We start from the raw sequence: 21,744 nt of genomic DNA, 5'->3' as shown, positions 1-21,744 counted from the left end.
CGAGTGGGACAGGCACAGGCACCAGTAAGGCCCAGGTAAGGGGTATCTTTATATGGCCTATCTTACTGTGGGGTCTCTCTCCATCCCTTTTATCTTTCCCCCCGGTGGCTGGGGGCCTGTCAGGGCACATGGGACTTCCCTTTAAATGTCTTTCTGTGCACCTTTGGTGGCCCTGAGAATCAGGCTGACTTTTAAGAAGCATGTGTATGTTTTCCCATTCATGTCTTCCAGGCTAAAAGCTCTGAAACTGTTTTCAAGAGAAAGTGTCCTTCATGCAAAGCAAAGTTGTCGGAAAGTTGGAAAAAGACACTTTGCCAGGGATGTATTGATGCTCTAGTAAAGGAAGAAGCATCTACAGTTTGTGGCGATTTAGTCGCATCTGTAAGGAAGGAATTGGATGCTACCATCCAATCTTTTCGGTCATCCCTACAGGACCCTGCCCTGAGTCAGCCATCAGCCTCACTGTCCTCTCAGGGTTCACAATTGCTTCCTTCGGTGGGGACAGAAGGGGTTCCTTCCACCCAAGGAGATAATTCCCCCTCACATTCCAAGGAGGATTCAGAGGAAGAAGAGGAGGGAGGGGCACAAAGCAGGCCCACTAAATACAAACTATCCTTAGAGCAAGTGGATGGTCTCCTGACGGCAGTTTACATCACCCTGGGTCTAGAGGAGGAAAAGAAGGAACTGTCCCTACATGACAAAATGTATGCAGGCTTGGAAGAGCCTAAGGGCCGTATCTTCCCAGTGCATCAGACCATCTCAGATGCAATTAAACATGAGTGGACTGATCCGGAAAAGAAAACCTTCTTCCCTAAAGCCTTTAAAAGGCGATTTCCTTTTGATGAGGACCCAGGAGCTCCCTGGAATAAGATGCCAAAGATTGATGCAGCCTTCTCCCAGGTTTCTAGGTCAACAGACCTAGCATTTGAAGACATGGGAATACTGAGGGATCCCATGGATAAGAAGATGGACCAGCAACTTAAGAGATCCTGGCAATCCATCATGGGGAGTCTGAAACCTGCCATGGCAGTAACCTGTGTGTCCAGGAATTTGGAATACTGGCTTAGCCAGCTAAAAGCACACATCACAGCAGACTCACCTAAACAGGAAATTTTGGATTCCTTTTCCACGCTCTCCACGGCCATAGCCTTCATTGCTGACGCTTCAGCAGAGTCAGTGAAGATGACAGCAAGATCTGCAGCTTTATCCAACTCAGCCAGAAGGGCTCTTTGGTTAAAGACATGGCCTGGAGATACAGCTTCTAAAAATAAGCTGTGTGGACTTCCTTTTCAAGGGGATCTACTATTCGGGCCTGGGCTAGACTCTGTTCTAGATAGAACAGCAGACAAAAAGAAGTCTTTTCCTGTGAAGAAGAAACAGGCAGCAAAGAAGCTTTTTCGACCTCAAAAAGCTCAGCAAAATAGCAGACCCCAGGAGAAGAGAAGAAACTGGTCGACACAAAAACCCAAAGGGAAAGGAGGTGTTCTCTTCCATCCTCCTGTGTCAACCAACAAAACACAATGACAAGACATTGCCGGTGGGAGGAAGATTGAGGGAATTCCTCCCCTATTGGGCAGCCATAACAGAAAATCAATACATTCTGGGTATGCTGTCCCAAGGCTACAACATAGAGTTTTCAGAGACGCCACCCGAAAGGTTCTTTGTCACAAACCTCCCAAGAGATGCAGAAAAAGCCCTGGCTATGATGGACCTGTTAAAGGACCTGAGGCGACAGGGAGTTGTCTGTCCAGTTCCAGTGGAGGAACAACATCAGGGATTTTATTCCCACATATTTTTGATAAAGAAACCATCGGGGGATTTTCGTCTTATACTGAATCTGAAACCATTAAACAGGTCAGTTCTGTACAAAAAGTTTCGAATGGACTCAATTCTTACAGTCAGAACCCTGTTAACAAAAGGATGCTTCATGGCATCAATCGACTTAAGGGATGCTTACCTACATATCCCTATTGCCCCTCACTCACAGAGATTCCTAAGGTTGGCAGTAAATCTGGGAAAGGAAATGCTCCATATCCAATTCAAAGCACTCCCTTTCGGGCTATCATCCTCCCCTCGTATTTTTACGAAGGTAATGGCAGAGTGTCTAGCTCCCCTCCGCCTTCAGGGAATCTCTGTGGTGCCTTACCTGGACGACCTGCTTTTCTTTGCCCCGTCAAAGGAAAAACTTCAAGAGGACCTGCACAAGGCAAGAGGTCATCTAGAAGCTCTGGGATGGATAGTGAACATCAAGAAATCGAATCTCACACCGGCTCAGCGGGTTCAGTTCCTAGGGTTTCAGTTATGCTCTGTGGAACAAAGAATCTTCCTACCAGAAGACAAACAGGTCAAAATACAGAATTTGGTAGCAAGGCTACAAACAAATCAGTGGTGGTCGATCAGAGAGATCATGTCAGTCCTTGGAAACCTGACTGCATCAATTCCAGCTGTCCAATGGGCAAGGCTGCATTTTCGACCACTCCAATATTTCCTCCTCAGAATCTGGGATCACAATCCAGAGACTTTGGACTTAAAGGTAAAAATCCCCACCAAGGTCAAGAGGTCCCTTTGGTGGTGGAGAAATCGGATAACCTTGTCTCAGGGTTTGGCCTGGTCCTTCCCGGCAGACCAGAGGTTAACAACGGATGCCAGCAGGTGGGGGTGGGGAGCCCACTGGAACCAAAACCTGGCACAGGGGGTTTGGTCTCAGACCGAGACAAGAAAATCCTCAAATTGGAAGGAATTAAAGGCAGTCGGCCTAGCCCTAACTGCCTTCTCTCAAAATCTTCAGGGGACTCATGTTCAAGTCCTTTCAGACAACGCCACTACAGTGGCATATCTAAACAAGCAAGGGGGCACAAGAAGCAAAACCCTACAGCTTTTGGCAACGGAAATTCTGCAATGGGCGGAAAGGCAGTTACTTTCCTTGTCAGCAATCCACCTAAAAGGTACACTAAACAGTGTGGCGGATTATTTAAGCAGGCAGAAGATCCGAGAAGCAGAATGGAGCTTGAACCCAGAAGTCTTCATGTTGATAACCAAGACTTGGGGAAAGCCAGAGGTGGATCTGTTTGCAACGAAAGAAAACGCAAAACTTCCACTTTACTTCTCACTCCACAGAAACGACAACTCTCTGGGAGTAGATTCCCTGGCACATCCCTGGAGGTTCAGGTTGGGGTATGCCTTCCCCCCCCTTCCAGCTCATTCCGTTGGTATTGAGAAAAATCCAAATGGAAAGAGCCTCAGTGATCCTGATCACACCTTATTGGCCCAAAAGGGTTTGGTTTTCGACTGTCCTTCAACTATCAGTCAAACCTGCTTTTCAGCTCCCTCTTCGTCAAGACCTACTGCTTCAAGGTCCAGTCTATCATCCAGAAGTGGAAAAGCTAAAGCTCACCGCCTGGTATCTGAGGAGCAACTGCTGAAAAAGAAAGGATTTTCAGACGCATTAATTGCTACTCTACTTTCCAGTAGGGAAAAAAGTCACAAGGAATATATATGCAAAAGTTTGGAAGACATATAATACCTGGTGTGAATCGAAAGATCAAAAATTGAACAGTATTACTTCAATTTTGGAGTTCCTACAGGAGGGCGCAGGAAAAGGTTTGGCAGTAAGTACCCTCAAGGTACAAGTTACAGCCCTGGGGGTATTCTTGGAAAGGCCCATTTCTTCAGAATCTTTAATCATCAGATTCTTCAGGGCCCTTACCCGCTCCAGACCAGTGCCTGTCAGAAGCTTCCCCAAATGGGACTTGTCGGTGGTCCTTCAGGCCTTCACAAAGGAACCTTTTGAACCACTAGAAACGGTTACACTAAAAAACCTTACCCTCAAGACGGTCTTCTTGGTGGCAATAACATCAGCAAGAAGAATCAGTGAATTACATGCTTTATCAGCTATCGAACCTTTCTTGTCCATATATCCAGACAGGATAATTCTCAAGACGGATCCAGGGTTTCTCCCAAAAGTAGCTTCAACGAGAAACCGCTCACAAGAAATTGTGTTACCTACCTTCTGCCCTAATCCATCAGGAGATAAGGAAGAAAGCTTTCACTACCTAGATGTAAGAAGGGTTCTTATACACTACTTGGAGGTTACTAAAGAGTTTAGATCATCAAACTCTCTTTTTGTTCTTTTCTCTGGCAACAAAAAAGGTCGCCAGGCATCAAAAGGATCAATAGCCAGATGGCTCAGATCCGCCATTTCAGAGGCTTACTCCCAAATGAAATTGTCTCCCCCACAGGGGATCAGAGCTCACTCTACTAGAGCGTTAGCCACTACATGGGCAGAGAAAGCTGGTGCCACTCCAGATCAGATCTGCAAAGCGGCTACGTGGTCAAGCTACTTTACATTTGCAAGACACTATAGGTTGGACCTTTTGGCAGCTGAAGATCAGGCTTTTGGCAGAAAGGTCCTGCAAGCTGTGGTCCCTCCCTAAATTGAGTAAGTCTCGATAATCCTCTCTAAGGTGCTGTCCTGAAAGACGTTTTAGGGAAAATTCAAGTTAGACTTACCGGTAACTTGTTTTCCAATAGTCTTTCAGGACAGCAGGAGGATCCCGCCCTATTGTATAAAATGTATTGCTGTGATTAACCATATCTGTTTATGTGTTCCAGCATGGGCCGGAGGTACTCTTCTACAAACTGATGAATGGTGGGAGAAGCCTCCTTTTAAAATCTGGTGGATGGGGTGTTTCCTGATGAGGAGAGGGAGGAGCCATCTCTCTAAGGTGCTGTCCTGAAAGACTATTGGAAAACAAGTTACCGGTAAGTCTAACTTGAATTTTTCCCCAAACGCCAAAATAAATAATAAAAAAAAAAGCTCAGATGAGGTGCTCATATCATTGCTAGAGTCCATGAGATCTAGTCAGAAACTACCGAGGCCAATGACTTAAAGTTCACAAAAGAAAAAACATTTTCCCAAAAAAAGCAATGGTTTGCACTACTGAAATTCTAAGCAAAAATATCCGATATTTAGTTACTGATAACCTATAACGATCACATATCCCAATAAAACTATTTAAAATCGACTCTATGATAGAAACCGACACCTGTCCATCCTTGTTCTAATGCCACTTACTCTGGTGTCATCTTTAGCTGATGTTTATTTGCAGTTGTATACTAGTTTACATGGGTCAGCTCAGCTAGGGACTCCTGCTGGTTTTGGTCTCTATTATGGGGTTTAATTTTAAGTGGATTTATTGGTGTATGGATCATAGGAGTTATTGTGTTTTTTTTTTTTTTTTTTTTTGGTTTTTTACTTTTAATAAAAGTATATTTTTATGATTGCAGAGAACGTTGCTTTTTTGTGGAAATATTTTTTCTTTGACAGGCTTTGGAAGGGGATCAGGTCTTACGTTTTTTTGTCTGTGGCATGTTTGGAATTCTTACCCCTTGTTTCTTGTACCAGTGACAGCCCTGTAGACAGCAATTAAAACCGGAGGGAGAATCTAGTCTTCTCAATTCTTCTTTAAGTTTTTATTTTATTTACACTTTATCTTTGTATGTGAAAATTCTAATGACAAAAAGTGAATGGAAATCTCCCCTATTTGTGCACAGATATCAATAAATACTGGCTCAGATTCTTATCCAAATCAAGGGAAAAAAATTGCTGGAGTTCCATTTTATTTCTATAAAAAATAAATTTAAAGTACCTAGATACGTCTTTTTATCTACCTCCTGTAATCCATATACAGAAGCACTGGCTGAGGAAGAGGCAGCACTCTGAGCTAACTAGGGCTGTGTAGCTTTGCATAGAACTAGCAAGAATATGATTTACCACTTCAGCTCAGGAAGGTTTACCCCCCTTTATGACCAGGCCATTTTTTTTGTGATATTACACTGCGTTACTTTAACTGACATTTGCATGGCGGTACGGCACTGTACCGTATCAAATTTGTATGTCCTTTTTTCACCCACAAATAGAGCTTACTTTTGGTGGTATTTGTTCACCTTCTGCTTTTTTTTTTTTTTTAGGCTCCTCCCACCTGAAACGGGAAACCCAATAGTTCACCATTATAAAAATGTCAGTCACACATCTGTGTGCCTCATTTTGATTGCGTTTCCTCCAGATTCACAGGAGCTGCAGACGTTTATTTGTTTTCTCCAGTCTCTGTGCTAATTGCAAGGGATTCCCTGGCCAGCCTCCCATCTAGCTCAGTGTGCTTTGGGTTGTGCAAGTCAGGGGCAGCAACTTGGGGCAAGCTTTTCACCCCTAAGTAGGGATGCACCAAAATTTCGGCAACCGAAATTTTCGGCCGACAATGGGCGTATTCCATGTAGGCCGAAAATGGGTTAAAGATGCCGATATTAAAGATGGCCGCCGCGGTCGCAGCGCAGGTTTCAAAAGACCCGCCTCTGGCCGGCGGCCCGCCTCTTGGTGATGTCGCTACTATTGCAATCTGTGCATGAATGAACTAACACACCGGGCGGGCAGGCGAGCGGCCGCTAATAGCTAAAACTATGTGAGCGCTTCAATTCCCTGTCAGGCATGTATCTCCTCTGACAGATCGTAGTAGTAGTGACATCACCGGGAGGCAGGCCGCCGGCCAGAGGTGCGTCTTTTGAAAGGAAGGGCACCGGAGGAGCAGAGTAAGGAGATTGCATCCTTGGGATGGGGAGGGACGCTGAGGCGGGGGGGGGGGGGGGGGAGTGTACTGCCGAGAGGGACGCTGAGGCGGGGGGGGGGGAGGGTGTACTGCCGAGAGGGACGCTGAGGCAGGGGGGGGGGGGGAGCTGAGGCGAGCTTACCAATGGTATCTAGTATTATGCAGCATGAGGGGGTTAATGTATTGCCACTGATGCATTAGTGACCGACCAGTGGCAGTTAATTAACCCCTTTGTGCTGCATTAGTGCAACCAGTATCAGTGCAACCAGTGTTAATTAACACTGATACTGGTTGCACTAATGCAGCACAAAGGGGTTAATTAACTGCCACTGGTCGGTCACTAATGCATCAGTGATCAGCAGTGGCAATACATTAACCCCCTCATGCTGCATAATACTAGATACCATTGGTAAATAAATTAACCACTTGCCAACCCGTCACAGTACATATACTGTGACAGGGTGGCAGCGACAGGTGTATGACGCTGCCTGTTTTTGGTGTATGCCCCTGTTCTATCTATTTTAAAATTATTTGGGGGGAAAAAGTCGGTTTCGGTTTTCGGCCAAGGGCATCCTGCATTTTCGGTTTCGGCCCAGAATTTTCATTTCGATGCATCCCTACCCCTAAGGGGTATGCAGACACCACCCCCCCCCCCCCAGCTGCATGTCGATGGCATTCCCCCAAAAGACCACTGCACTTGGAGTTAAGCCAGCTGTTCAGTCACTGGCATCTTAAGGGCTCCAGCTGACCACAAGCTGCCCCTCCGGCCAACAGCCGATCCATGCGGCTGGAGGAGCAAGATGGCAGCCTAATTTCCAGAGCCCCGTGGCACTTCCGGTCACGCACTTCCGGCCCGCAGCCATCTTGGAGAAGGCGGAATCCCCAGAGCTGGACGAAAGAGCGGGGCATTTCCACTTTCCAGTCGGTGGCGCGATAAAAAAAAAAAAAAAAGCATGAAAGTGAAAAGAAAAAGGATATAGGACTCTCTTCCCTTAAGCAACACACCAGGAAAGAAGATGGCAGTGCAGGTATGTCCACCAACTTGCATGGGGTCAGCTGGGGGCAGGGCTGGAGCTGCAGCAGGAAGCAGTTAAAAAAGCCTCTATGCAGGGTATTGGATGCTTCGCCACCTTGCCCTGCAGATCCTGCTGGTCAGGACAGCTCCAAGGTAAGCCAGAGCACTCCGGAGTTTCCTCTGTCCTTCTCTCACTACAAACTGTTACCTATGTTTATGTATGGCAACCACCTGTCTCACTGGGTCCTTTGTGCTTATTTACAGACAAAGACCCCAGACGAGAAAAGTGCAAAGACCAGTAGCAAGGCATGCGCCTCTTGCGGTCACAGGTTTCCTCCATAATGGGGGAAAAAAATATTATGCCAAAAATGCATCAAAAAATTGGTGGCCAAGGAATCGCTATGTTAAAGACATGCTCAACTCTTTTAAAAAGGAAATAAAAAGCATGATTGGGCCACTACGTTCCGCTATAGAAAAGCTGGAGGTTCCAGCAAGTTCCAGCCATACCAGTACCCCTTCTTCCAGTAAGCCATCCATCCCCTCAGGCAGTGGGGAAGAGGTGGACCTAGCGGAGCAGGAAACTGATTCAGATAGCTCAGAATATGAAGACAGCCTATGCTCAGATAAGGATTGAGAGGCAAGGATTTTTTGGCACAAAAAGTTTCTAAAATTAATTTTTATTGATAATTTCATATAAAAACCAGAGAATACAATAAATTCTAAAAGTGACCTTACACAAGGCCCAAATACATTTTTGTAGCAGGTTACTTGATACTTGCTTTATACAGAATATCCGATTTTATATATATATATATGTGACAAAAGATTTTGAAAACTAGATATAAGTAAATACTTCACATCAAGGAGATCTTATCGAAGGTTGACAGAAGATGAGACTGCCGTCCAACCAGATCAGTTGATGTTGTATTCAATTATTCACTGTATAAACATTCACATTGCTCGACATGTTTCGCCTTATACAGCTTCATCTGGAGCGTTCTAGTAAAGTATTCTGTATAATGCTGTAAAAAAGGAAACTCGCACTAGCGTCATTTGTAGCTAACGAGGAGGGTATTGTGGATTTCAGAAGGAGTGGATGGAGCATATAATTAGTAGGAGATATAAGCCATTGGAATTGTAACAACCAAGGGTTAATGAAAGCCTGGCTGGCGTCAACAAGCCCAAGTAAGCATAGTTACTGTGGCTTAAATCCAGACTGTAACCTCATAGAATGGGTACATCCATGTATTCCTCAATGAATATCCACATATCCCTCCCCGGATTTTTCACAGGCAAAAATTGGTCTTGGTCTAGGACCTAGCTGCCCTGTCTGCGTGGGGTGTTTGGATTATGAAACTAGATGAATGGGATTTTGCATTCTTATGTTTGTAATACAGCTGAAATATAAACATTTAATCTGTGTGTTTAGCTTTTAGCGTTCCTTCGGACTTCGTTCACAATATGGGATTCTGGATCGGGGGCAGAATCGCTGCGATCCTGAATCTCTGCAAATCGCAGGACGCCCTTAGGTGATTCTAAAGTCTCTAGTGTTTTGTTTTGAAAAAAAAAAAACTTGTTATACATACTTGCCCTGTGCAGTTGGTTTTGCACAGGGCAGCCCAGATCCTTCTCCTCTCGCATTCCTCTTCAGGGCTCCTGGCTCCTTCCTCCTGTTGAGAGCCCCCACAGTAAGCAGCTTGCTATGGGGGCACCCGAACCGAGTTGCAGCTATGTGTGTCCATTCAGACACAGAGCTGCCGTTCTGCCCTGCCCCCTCTCTCTCCTTTATTGGCTAACTGATTTTGATTGACAGCTGTGGGAGCCAATGGCACCGCAGCTGTGTCTCAGCCAGTCAGGAGGTAGAGTCCTGGACAGCCGAGGGACTCGTTGACATCACTGAATAGAGATGGGGGCTCCGGTAAGTATTAGGGGGGCTACTGCACACAGAAGACTTTTTATATTAATGGATAGAATGCATTAAGATAAAAAAAAAAAAAAACCTTCTGCCTTGCAACTCACTTACGATCCCCATTATTTTCAACGGCACTGAAATTGCGGCTTGATTTTGTGACAATTGCTGCAAATCCCGCTTCGATTTCAGTGCCTTTTGAAAACAAAGGGGATCACAAGCGCGTCCCGCAATTTGTGGCAGTTAGGATTCGCGTTGATTCCGCCCCCGATCCGGAACGCCATAGTGTGAATGGAGCCTTAGACAGATGGCACACTTGTGTCCTATGGTAACTTACTTTGTTTTTTTACTTGTTTTTCTGCAGGCCACATTAACAATATGTACAACACGGTGTTCTGGATGCTGGTCCAGAGGGGAGGATTAACTCCAGCGCAGGCTCAGAAAAGGCTACAGGTAAGTCGGATCACTATTTTTCATCACTAGCGATACTTCCAGGTCATACAAGAACATTCACACAAGTACTCAGTGGAGGCATGGAATCATTTAATGTAAGGCTGTAGTCCTATTCTGGAACAGTCCTAAAATTATTTGCCAGCAGTTAATTGCTTTTAGATTATTTTTTTTTTTTTTTTTTTTAATCTCAAGTATTCCAGCAGTGTGCAAGATAGCGTTAAAAATGGAGAATCCTGGCTAACAGATCTAGGCTCAGCCCCTGGATGCAGAGAATGGATAGGAAAATGATGCACTCATTCTGTGGTGAATAAAGTAAACAAGACATTAGCCACCACTTTGGTCTCAAGACAACATTTACAGAAAACCACAGCATCACAGCCCTTTAAAAAGTCTACAGTGCTTAGATTGTATCTAGGCAAGGGATCCTCCAGGTCCCCCATCTTCAAGGAATGATCAGAAAGATCCATTGGAACCATGTAGAAATCAGCAAAGAGACTTAGAGAAGTTCCAGCCTGTTAAAAAAAAGGCAGCAGCTACAAATACTGTAGCTTCTGACTTTTAATATAAGGACACATACCTGTCTAGGGATCCTGCAATGTCGGCTCCCCAAGCCGATCTGTCCATCTGCTCTGGGTGCAGGCGCCAGCATCGTCCTGAAGGGAAACCGGAAGTAAATGCCTTGCAGCTTCACAGCCTGTTCCACGCTGCACTTCCTGAATGGTCCCGCTGTCTTCTGGGACCTGTGTGTCTCACAAAAGGCAGCGATCTTACCAGGAAGTGGGAGCAGGGTACCTGGTTTTGACAGGTATCCGCTTCCTCCTGAAACGTTCCAAATGTGGCAGCGGTGGGGGGGGGGGGGGGAGCAAACAAGCTGAGTTTCCCCCTTTTTGGTGGAGCTCCGCATTAAAAGTATTCTCGATCTCACCAATCCACTGTTCAGCATTGGATGCTATATGCTTCGTTTGCATATCAAGTTTTAACAGAGGCAAGGCTATCCTGACATGGTCTATCTGGTCAGTTCTGGAAAAGCATGCCAGTCAAATAGGCAGATTGTGGAAACCGTAAGTTTGGGCCATATTTCCGCTAGTAGTCCGAAGTCTGACTTGTCAACATATTCTGAAGGGTAATCCACTAGAAGGCACATTATACACCACATTTTTTGGCCAGCACCATTTAGTAAATTCTCTTTGGTGATATGTAGATTTAATTTAGCCGGTCACAAGGTAGGAGGCAGTTTTAGGGACTGATTGTCAGATATTGGTAAACACAGCCAAGAACTGTACAGGGACCAGGATTTACATGGTTGTGTCATGTCTGAAGCAGCATCTCAGTCCAGGAATTAGACTGTGACCTTGGACAATGTTTGAACAAATATGATTCCAACTTTCTGGAGAGAAAACCAGATGAAGGCATTGTCGGGGGTTGAGTACTCTGATCTCTGTGAGAGGTGATAAATACCTGGAAGTGTTACATTTACATATTCCTTAGCATGAAGTGTACAACAAAAATAGGCAGCGCTAAACACTAGAGATGCACCGAAAATTGAGTTCTCTGCATTTTGCCGTTAAGAGCAAAAGGTGCCAAAACGCGATTTTACCACCATTTAACTATAATATATATATAAATTTCTATTCAGACATCACAAAATGGCGGACCGCGTTCCGGATCTGGTCCGAGTCACTGTTTCATCTGGACCAGCCTTAGTCCTGCCATTTAGGAGACTGATCAGCTGTCCTTCTTTTCGAGTTGTTGTTCGGCGGTAGGAAAGCTCTGCATGAACAGCAGGAGGGGAACATCTGAGGCAGTACAGCTTCGGGTGGAGGGCGGCAGCTGGCAGTTGATTGGTTGCTAGTAACCAATCACAAGCTGGTTACCAGAAAAAGTTGTGCAGCTCCCGTCCTCCTTCCAGAGCTGTCCTGCCACCAATGTCTTTCAACAGTCTCCTGGGGTCCATGCGGAGCTGTTCTGTTGCCGATGTCCCCCTTCTGCCTCCCGAGTCCATGCGGAGCTGTCCTGTTGCCCATGAAGGATATGTGGGAAGCCGAGGATGGTGTGAAGGGGGGGGGCAGAGGCAGGAATCTGGAAGAGGGGGATTTTAAAAGGAGGGGGAGCTGAGAAAAGAAATGTAGGGGGGGATGAAAACAGGAATGTAAAGGGGGAGGGGTGATATTAAGGGGGAATGAGGTAGCAATGTGAAGAGGGTTGGGGACAGGAATGTGAAGGGGGGGGGGGGGGGTTGTGATGATAGTAATGTGAGGGGGGGTGACATGAAGGGGGCTTAGGACAGTAATGTGAAGGAGGGGGGCTTATATAAAGTGGGAGGAGAATAGGAATGTGATGGGGAGGTGATATTAATGGGGGGGGGGGGAGTGATGTGAAGGGGCCTGTGATGTAGAGGGGGATTGTGATTGCAGGGAGGACTGAGAACATTGTTGTGATGTGAAGGATCTGAGGCTAGGTTTGTATCACTGTTACCTGTGTTCTGCATGTAGGCTGTTTTAAATGCAGAAAAAGCAGTCCTTGGTCCTCTTTTAAATTGTGCTGCACCAAGCTGGTTTGGTGGTCACAAAAATGTGCAGCATTTGCCCGATGCTTCAAGGTGCAATTGGGAATCGAACATGCGATTCGGACCTCTGCTGGAAGAAAATTTTAGTGACTGGACCTCCGTGAATTTTTATTCAATACCCCTAATCTATCTATCTAATCTATCTTATCTATCTATCGCTCAAAAAAATTAAAGGAACACTTTCAAAACACATCAGACCTCAGTGGGGAAAAATTTTATGCTGGATATGTATACTGATATGGACTGGATAATATGTTAGGAATAAGGCTCGGTTCACACTATTGCGATGCGGGAAGGCTGCGAATTCGCAGCCTGTTCCCGCATCGCACACGCACCCCCGGCAGTTCACACTGCCATATGCGATCCGCTGGGGGTGTCAATGTAATCTTAACGACACCCCCAGTTTGATCGCATATCGCAGTGCGATCGTGCAGTTCGCACAGGATCGGATCGCACAAGTGTGAACCGCTGTGCGCTCCGATCCTGATGCGGCAGCAAAAATGCCTCCTGTGCGTCTTTGCTGCGGGTGCGGTGCGAATTTAGCCATACAAACTGTATGGCTAAACTCGCACCGCACAGCTGATCGCATGTCATGTCGGAGCAGTGCGCTCCGACATGACATGCGAACCCGGCACACGCAGTAGTGTGAACCGGGTCTAAAAGAATTCCACTTAGTTTGATGGAAATATAAATGATTAACCTACAGAGGGCTGAATTCAAAGACACCCTGAAAATCAAAGTGAAAAAATGATGCAGCAGGCTAGTCCATTTTGCTGAAATTTCATTACAGCAACTCAAAATGGTACTCAGTTGTTTGTATGGCTCCCACGTGCTTGTATGCATGCCTGACAATGTTTGGCCATGCTCCTAATGAGACAACGGATGGTGTCCTTTGGTATTTCCTCCTGGGTCTGGATCAGGGCATCCATCACTGAGCTCCTGAACAGACTGAGGTGCAACCTGGCAGCGTCGGATGGATCGAGCATAATGTCCCAGAGGTGATCTATTGGATTTAGGTCAGGAGAGCATGGGGGGCCATTCAATGGTATCAATTCATTCCCCATGAACTGGCTGCATACTCTCACCACATGAGGCTGAGCATTGTCGTTCACCAGGAGGAACCCAGGACCCACTGCACCAGCGTAGGGACTGACAATGGGTTTAAGGATTTCATCCTTGAAATACCCAATGGCAGTCAGGGTGGCATTGTCTAGCCTATAGAGGTCTTTGCCTCCCCAGACCATCACTGACCCATCTCCACCTCCTGGTCATCCTGAATGATCTTACAGGCAGCATAACGTTCCCCACGGCCTCTCCAGACCCTTTCATGTTTGCCACGTGTGCTCAGGGTAAATCTGCTCTCATCTGTGAAAAGCACAGGGCGCCAGTTAACAGACCTGCCAATTCTGGTGTTCAATGGCAAATGCCAGTCGAGCTCCACAGTGTCGGGCAGTGAGCACAGGGCCCACTAGAGGACTTCAGGCCCTCAAGCTACTCTCATGAAATCTGCTTGTTTGGTCAGAGACATTCACACCAGTGACCTCCTGAAGGTCATTTTGTAGGGCTCTGGCAGTGCTTAAACTGTTCCTCCTTGCACAAAGGAGCAGATATCGGTCCTGCTGAACGGTAAAGGACCTTCTATGGGCCTGTCCAGCTCTCCTAGAGTAACTGCCTGTCTCCTGGATTCTCCTCCTCCATGTTCTTAAGACTGTGGTGGAAGACACAGAAAAGTTACGATGTGCCACCCTGGAGGAGTTGGACTGCCTGTGCAACCTCTATAGGGTCCAGATATCGCCTCATGCTACCAGTAGTGACACTGATCCTAGCCAAATGCAAAACTAGTGAAAAACAGTCAGAAAAGATGAGTAGGGAAACAAAATGTCAGTGATCTCTATCTGTAAAACCTTTACGGTTTGGGGGTTTTCTCATTGTTGCCCATCTAGTGCACCTGTTAATTTCATTAATGCCAAAGCAACTGAAACTGATTAACAACCCCTTCTGCTACTTAACTAACCAGATCAATATCCCAGGAGTTTACATTTTTTGAGCTGTGTGTGTGTATATATATATTAGGGATAGACCGATTATCGGCGGCCAATATGCGCTTTCCCCAATATATCGGTATCGGCCCCGGAACTGGCCGATATTTTTGTGATGTCATTCTGCCTTCTTAGGCCGCCTCCCTCGCCTTAGACAGCCTCGTCTGGAGTCGGGACTAGTCTCGCGGGAGTGTTTTACAGCCATACACCCACCCACAGCAGCCCGGTGCCAGCCACCCACCCATATCCACAGGCCCTGTACCAGCGAGCCAGCCAGCCACCCACATCCACAGGCCCTGTACCTGCCAGCCACAGGCACCCACAGGCCCTGTACCAGCCAGCCACCCACAGCACCTATGCCAGCCAGCCACCCACCTCAGGGTGCCTGCCAGGCAGCCACCCACCACATGGTGCCTGCCAGGCAGCCACCCACCACAGGGTGCCAGCAAGCCAGCCATTAAGCATTAAACAAAAATTAACATGTTCAGCACCAGATTTGTGTCAAAAATTCTGTATTTTTCAAAACTTTAAATGTACAAAATATCGGCCCGTATTGGCCGATACGGATACGTTGTGATCAAAATATTGGTATCGGCCCTGAAAAAACCATATCGGTCTATCCCTAGTGTGTGTTATAATATGTATGTGTGTTTTGTGTTTATATATATATATATATATATATATATATATATATATATATATATATATATATATATATATATATATATATATATATATATATATATATATATATATATATATATATATATATATAATTTATTTTTTTCTAACTGTTGTTTTCGGTAAATCCAAAGGCCGATTCCGTTATATCGGTGAAAGTGCATATTGACCTTCGATATGTCGGTGTTGCCGATAATCGGTCGATCTCTAATATATATATATATATATATATATTATAATCTTTCCTTCGTGGAACGAATGTGTATGAAAATGCAGCGCTAACCAATTCAATATAAAGTTCATAAACTGTGATTAAAGTGCAAACGGTCTTCAAATCCTCCCAAAATATCTGAATGTCTCACCAGAAATCCTGGCTGCTCACTTATGTGCAGCAATAACGCATGTATCCATAACCTGCAGGACAACAGGAACCTTGTTATGCTCTTTTAGGACTCCGGATATGGCATAGGAAGAAAGAGACTATATTGTGTAATACTGTATGAAATTACCACATGTACCACAACAGTGCATGCAGTGTCACTCACAAAACAGTGAGAGCCGTCACCACACCAGCTGTCACCCACATGCAGCGCGCACTCACCATCACATATGCTGCCCAGACATTAAGCAGTAATAAGGCTTCTGTGAATTAACCATTCAAGTATCACGGAGATTCTTCCAACAGTAATGCGGATCATGCTAGTATCCTTCCAATATTCTCCAGGGAGCACAGCACATTCAATGCATTATGGTGCATGATATTTTGTCCCTTGTGGTGCTTTGGCAGTCCCTTCAAAATAAACGGGCTACCTCGGTGCACAGAGTACCATATTTGAACAAGCATGTTATGCAACAGTTTAAAAAAAGTGTAAATTTGGCCCTTTGGTGTAATGCTTCATAATCAATGTTCCTATGTTCTGTGCAATGGCTATTTTACGTACTTACAAACCTGCTGTATTTTTTCCTTTGCCCCCCCCCCCCCCACAGGGAACACTTGCTGCCGATAAGAATGAAATATTATTTTCAGAGTTTAACATCAACTACAATAATGAGCCTTTAATGTACAAGAAAGGATCAGTCATCCTAAAGAAGAAGGTAATCGGACATCTCTCATACAGCCTGTGTACTGGTATAACTAGATGATACATTGACCTTAAGGCCTCATGCACAGGTTTAGCTGTGGAATACTGCTGTAAAACGTGTTGCGATGTTTGTGTTTTTTGTGTTTTGCAGCTTTTTTGCATTAGCGTTTTTAAGATTTTTAGCAAGACTATACCGCCAAAAAAGCTTGTGACTCAAAAACAACTGAAAAACTCCTCTTCAGCCCACGTTCACATTGGTGCGATCTGACATGTCAAATCGGAGGCAATGGCACTGTCCAAATCGGTGCAATGTCTGTAAAATCGCACCTGAAGTCGGATTGAAGTCGCACAATTTCAAAACGGCTCCAGGGTGAACCTGGGCTCAAACCTACTAGTTCTGGGGGGGGGGGGGGGGGGGGTTTCCAGCCAGAAAATGCCACTTCCAAAAACTGCTGATTAAAGCCTGTGTGTGCATGGACACATAGAATACCATGCTAGGGAGTTTACTGGCTGCAGAAAAAGAAAACACCTGAAACCCCCCCCAAAAAACAGCAGCTGTAAAAAACATCTAATGAGCATGAGGCCTAGAATTGAAGACAAAAGATCCTCCACAGGAGTCCAACCCTGAACACTCATGCTGGGTGGTGCACAACCTCTTCAAAAATGTCCTAGTCATGCTCTGCTTTTCTCATGCAAATTCTCTGCATTCCCTATTCATTCCTAAGTAAAATGTCACCTACACTTTCATTCTAGGAGTGTGCATGGCCTTTCCATAAGAATGAATACAGATTGTGGTTGCACATGCATGATTAGAGCAGAGTACAGCTTGTAGACTTTAGAATTTATTTATTTTTATTTAGAATTCCCAATGCAATACTAGAAATAAATTAATTATAAAACCTAGTATCACGTGATGCGCAGGTGGTACATGGGGATGTGGGTAAGAAAAAGGGGGAGATGTTACACAGCTACCTAGAGCAGGAAAGTCTGCGAAAAGGGGACATAACCAGTCAAGGCAAGGGGCCTAAGCTGCTTCTAGGTGTCCAGGTCCAAGCTTGGAGATTTTTGATGAAGACTGCACAATGCCCCACAGACCCAACACATAAATCTCAGTGGAGTGATAACTGTTAAGTTTAACCACTTCAGCACCGGAAGGTTTTACCCCCTTAATGACCAGGCCATTTTTTGCGTTTCGGCACTGCGTAACTTTAACGGAAAATTGCGCGGTCGTGCAAAGCTATACCTAAATACAATTGATGTCCTTTTTTTCCCACAAATAGAGCTTTCTTTTGGTGGTATTTGATCACCCCTGCGGTTTTTATATTTTGTGTTATAAACCAAACAAGAGTGACCGATTTGAAAAAGACGCCATATTTTTTACTTTCTGCTATAAAACATTCCCAAAAAAAATTTAAATACATTTTTTTTTCAGTTTTGGCCAATTTGTATTCTGCTGCATATTTTTGGTTTGAAAAAATCCCAAAAAGCGTATTTTAATTGGTTTGCGCAAAAGTTATAGCGTTTACAAACTACGGGATAGACTTTTGGACTTTTTATTTATTTATTTATTTTATTTTTATTAGTAATGGCGGCGATCTGCGATTTTTAGTGGGACTGCAACATTGCGGCGGACAGATTGGACTCTTAACTGACATTTTGAGGCTTTTTGGGGACCAGTGACACTAATATAGTAATCGGTGCTAAATAATATGCACTGTTACTGTATAAATGACAGGGAAGGGGTTAATACTGGGGGTGATCAAAGGGGTTAAATGTATGCCTAATATGCTTACTAACCGTGTGGGGGGATGGGTTCTGTGACAGACACGGAGAGATCAGTTTCAGCTTTTCCCTGCCTGTCTGACAGAAGATCCGCCTGCTTTGTTTACATAAGCAGGCGGGTCTTCTCTCGGTTTCTTGGATGATCGCCGGAGGGCAGCGGCAATTGCAGCCGCTCCTCCCGTGGCCCGCCTCCCACTGTATCACTACGTGACTGGACGCAGCCGAGCCGCCCTGCCGCAGTAATATTACGGCGGGCGGCAAGTGGATAATAGTTGGTGGATAGTGTCTGGCGTATTCAGGACAACTGTAATAGAAGTTCAGTTCTCCTTTACCTACTAGTTGACTTATCTCATTAGAATTGCATCAGTTTCCATATGCTTCAGTTGAGATAACTGACAATACTTGAATTGTTCTTTTCATTTCATATTTATATTCTAATCCTCTACGTCTTGTTTAGGTAAATGAAATCAGCAAGAAGGTAATAAGGCTAGAAGGTGAAGAGGAGAGAGAAGTGGAGGTATCCCGCTCACGGAACCAGTTAGCCATTCTGCATTGTGATGTCATCAGTGACAAGTTTTGGGAAGAAAACCCAGATATATTTTCCAGTGAAAGCTGATGAAGATGTTTTTCCACCTGGGTTTTTTTTTTTCCTTTCTGCTTCTTGATGAGGCGGTGTAACTGACACCAATGGGATGTATGGACCAAAGTAAAAAAAAGGGACGGATAACTTCCCCTCTTAATTTATTGGAACTTTTGAAAATAAAACCTTTTTTCAAGCCATGTCTGTTTGTTGTCAGGGTATGAACAAATTCTAAATTAACGTGCCCTGCAGGAGGCACTTTTACCCACCTTTCCTCTCAGTGGCCCGTGTCTACTATATCCTCTCAACTCCAGTGCTGCAGTCTATATTAGTGTCTTCAGCATTCAACCCTTCAGGATCATTGGATTCCGGTGTTCCCCCCCCCCCCAATCATGCTTTCACCCACTGATTCCTATGTCATTGTATCATGTTGGATTGGAAGAAATAAAAAAATGGTGATGAGACTGGTAAAGGCCTAATATGCAAGGGTATAGGGACCCAGTTATGGCTTTAGGAGTAAACTCCAGCCAAAGTTTTAAAAAAATTGAAGTGTATACTCCCTGCATCTCAAATCCCACCTCAAGCCTTTCTTTCAAGTCTAAAGGCCCGTACACACGTACCGATCGTCGGCATACAAACGTCGGCGGACGAAAGATCTGCCGATTGTACGCGTGTTAGTATGGTGCCTCCGACAGATGTCTGCGCACAATCCGCGGACAAAAGTCTTTCGTGCAAACATGAAAATTTTTGTCTGCGGACACCAGAACGGACGATTGTTCGCCTGTCAGTACAGAATTCGGCCGACAGACCGCAGATTTGCAAGACTGGGCATGCTCAGAAAATTAAAAACACAGGGAAAGTTAACCATTACATGACATCACTTCTGCAGTCAGCTGAAGTCTGCAGACAAAATTCTTGTGCTGTCCTTGTGCTGTCTTTGCACTTTTCAACAGACACCGACATCCCGGGGAGAAAAGAGGAACATTTGTATGCCGACCATCGGTACGTGTGTACGGGGCTTTATACTTTATACTTGACTATTCCCACTACACAAGGATCTGTATGCTGAAGCCTGCTCCATTCCGATTCACTGTTGTGTTTCTTCTTTCATGCAAGAATCCTAATTAATTGCATTGTAAACTGTTTTTCCCCAACAGAGTACAAATCTTTTTTTGGAACAGATGAAGATTACAATCTCACATAACAGATCTTGGTAAGGTAGGGTTTTGAGGGGGTGGCTAAGGATGGCAGTTAACCTGATAAATTTACCATTTGATGCAGAAATAAAATATTCCCAGCAGATTAAAAAAAAAATAAAAATCTGTGCTGTATTACTCATTCAATTGAGGACTAATCCTTGCAAAGAGGCCACTTCGCTGCTAGATAGCGTTACTTTTCCAAGTTAAACACACACTTTGTGGGAGCCATGCTGTTGCTTACATGTCCTCATGTGAACAATGTACTGTGCAGGAGTAAGTACCACCTACTATGTGACAACAAAGGGAAAGACCAGTGATGGACGCAAACCAGCTAGAATAACCCTGAAGATAGGGTATATGTAAAGTCCCCCCCCCCCCCCCCCATGGGTGCAGGGAGAAGGGTTGGGTCATTTTAAAAGTAGATATGTGTTTTTAAGTCTTGGACTGTACAGCTGTGGCCAAAAGTTTGGAGTTTGACTTTTGAATTTTTACAAAGTCTACTGCCTCTGTTTTTTACATGGCAATTTGCATATACGCCAGCATGTTATAGATAGTGATCAGATGAATTGCAAAGTACCTCTTTGCCATGAAAATGAACTTAATCCCGTAAAAAACATTTCCACGGCATTTATGAAGAAGGCCTCAGGGTGCCCAAGAAAGTCCAGCAAGAGCCGGGAGCGTCTGCTACAGTTGATTGGGGCACTACCAGTGCAGAGTTTGCTCAGGAATGGCAGCAGGCAGATGTTGAGTGCATCTACACGCACAGTGAGAAGTCTTTTGGAGGATGGATGGCCTGGTGTCAAGAAGGGGAGCAATGGAAGACACTTTTCTCCAGGAAAAACATCAGGGACAGACAGATATTCTGCAAAAGTTACAGGGATTGGACTGCTGAAGACTGGGGTAAAGTCATTTTCTTTGATAAACGTCCTTTCAGATTGTTTGGGGCATCCGGAAAAAACCTTGCCGAAGAAGAAAAGGTGAACAGTACCAACAGTAAAGCATCCTGAGACCTATATGTGTGGGATTGCTTCTCAGCCAAAGGAGCAGGCTCACTCGCAGTTTTCTTTTTTAATATCACTCGCAGTTTTGCCTAAGAACCCAGCCATGAATAAAGAATGGTACAAAACATCCTCCAAGAGCAACTTCTTCCAACCATCCAAGAACAGTTTGGTGATGAACAAGGCCTTTTCCAACATGATGGAGCAGCTTGCCATAAGCAAGTGATACCTAACTGGCTTGGGGAACAAAACATCAAAATTTGGGGTAAAAAAACTCCCCAGACCTTAATCCCATTGAGAACCTGGTCAATCCTCGAAAGGCAGGTAAAAAAAAAAAAAAAAAAAAAACACCCACAAACTAAGCATTGATTATGCAAGAATGGATGGCCATCAGTCAGGATGTGGGCCCAGATGTTGATTTACAGCATGCCAGGAAGAATGGCAGAGATTTTGAAAAAGAAGGGTCCACACTGCAAATATTGACTCTTTGCATAAACTTTGTCATTATCAATCAAAGCCTTTGACATTTATGAAATGCTTGTAATTCTTCAGTGTAACATCTGACAAACAGACTTTGTGAAAATTAATATTTGTGTTATTCTCAATTTTTGGCAACGGCTAAATCTAGCCTTTCCGTGCAGCGCCTCAGGTTTTTTTTTTTTTAAGAAATCTGGCTCTCAGTGTGGTCATTCAGTCCTCTGAACTCCCTTTTCCAATGCAGGAGAAGAATTTTCAAAACTCACACCACCAGATTATTTTTTTTCTTATAGAAAGCCTACATTTTTGTCAGGATCAAGTTATTTCCTTGCAATCCAGTTACCACATGCCTTTAACATTT

General features: G+C 44.7%; 1 protein-coding gene across 1 annotated transcript in view; it reads left to right on the top strand.

Annotated features, from left to right (window-relative positions):
* Positions 1–18,860, top strand: part of THG1L (tRNA-histidine guanylyltransferase 1 like) — a 28,692-nt gene extending 9,832 nt beyond the window's left edge. Inside the window, exons 4-6 of the mRNA XM_082256995.1 lie at positions 9,891–9,979; positions 16,253–16,360; positions 18,587–18,860. Coding sequence (XP_082113121.1) covers positions 9,891–9,979; positions 16,253–16,360; positions 18,587–18,745 — 356 coding nt within the window. The 3' untranslated portion in view covers positions 18,746–18,860. The remainder of the gene's footprint in view (positions 1–9,890; positions 9,980–16,252; positions 16,361–18,586) is intronic.
* Positions 18,861–21,744: the final 2,884 nt, after the last annotated feature.

The sequence above is a fragment of the Pelophylax lessonae genome, assembly GCF_965119305.1.
Source record: "Pelophylax lessonae genome assembly, chromosome: 4".
Lineage (NCBI taxonomy): Eukaryota > Metazoa > Chordata > Amphibia > Anura > Ranidae > Pelophylax > Pelophylax lessonae.
This window is presented reverse-complemented; position numbering and strand designations above follow the sequence as displayed.